The sequence below is a fragment of the Penaeus monodon genome, chromosome 21 (genome assembly GCF_015228065.2).
Source record: "Penaeus monodon isolate SGIC_2016 chromosome 21, NSTDA_Pmon_1, whole genome shotgun sequence".
NCBI classification, from domain to species: domain Eukaryota; kingdom Metazoa; phylum Arthropoda; class Malacostraca; order Decapoda; family Penaeidae; genus Penaeus; species Penaeus monodon.
The window spans coordinates 20,702,304-20,702,549 of record NC_051406.1 but is presented as its reverse complement, the minus strand read 5'-3'; the positions used below and the strand labels follow the sequence as shown (position 1 = coordinate 20,702,549).

General features: G+C 46.3%; 1 protein-coding gene across 1 annotated transcript in view; it reads right to left on the bottom strand.

The window, feature by feature from the left end:
* LOC119586328 (metastasis-associated protein MTA3-like) overlaps nt 1-246 on the bottom strand; it is a gene marked incomplete at its 5' end in the record, with an annotated part of 92,111 nt that overhangs the window by 26,781 nt on the left and 65,084 nt on the right. The window contains 1 exon segment of the mRNA XM_037935038.1: nt 88-216. Within this exon segment, the coding sequence (XP_037790966.1) occupies nt 88-216 (129 nt within the window).

Below are 246 nucleotides of genomic sequence, written 5' to 3'. Positions count from 1 at the left end.
TTGACTTAAACATAAGAAAAGAAAAATAACAATTCAACTCTCCTACACCTATTCATTGCCCTCAAAGAAATATTTGTTCCCACCCACCTTCTTCTCTGCCAATGCGGGAGGGGAGCTTTAGTCCTCCGAACTTCTTCCAGTACTGCCAGCAGGAGTTACATAGTCGGCACTGCAGGTGCGATGGGCCCCAGGCGTACCACTGACTGCTGCTTGTTGCTGGAAACATCACATTTTTTTGGATGAAGG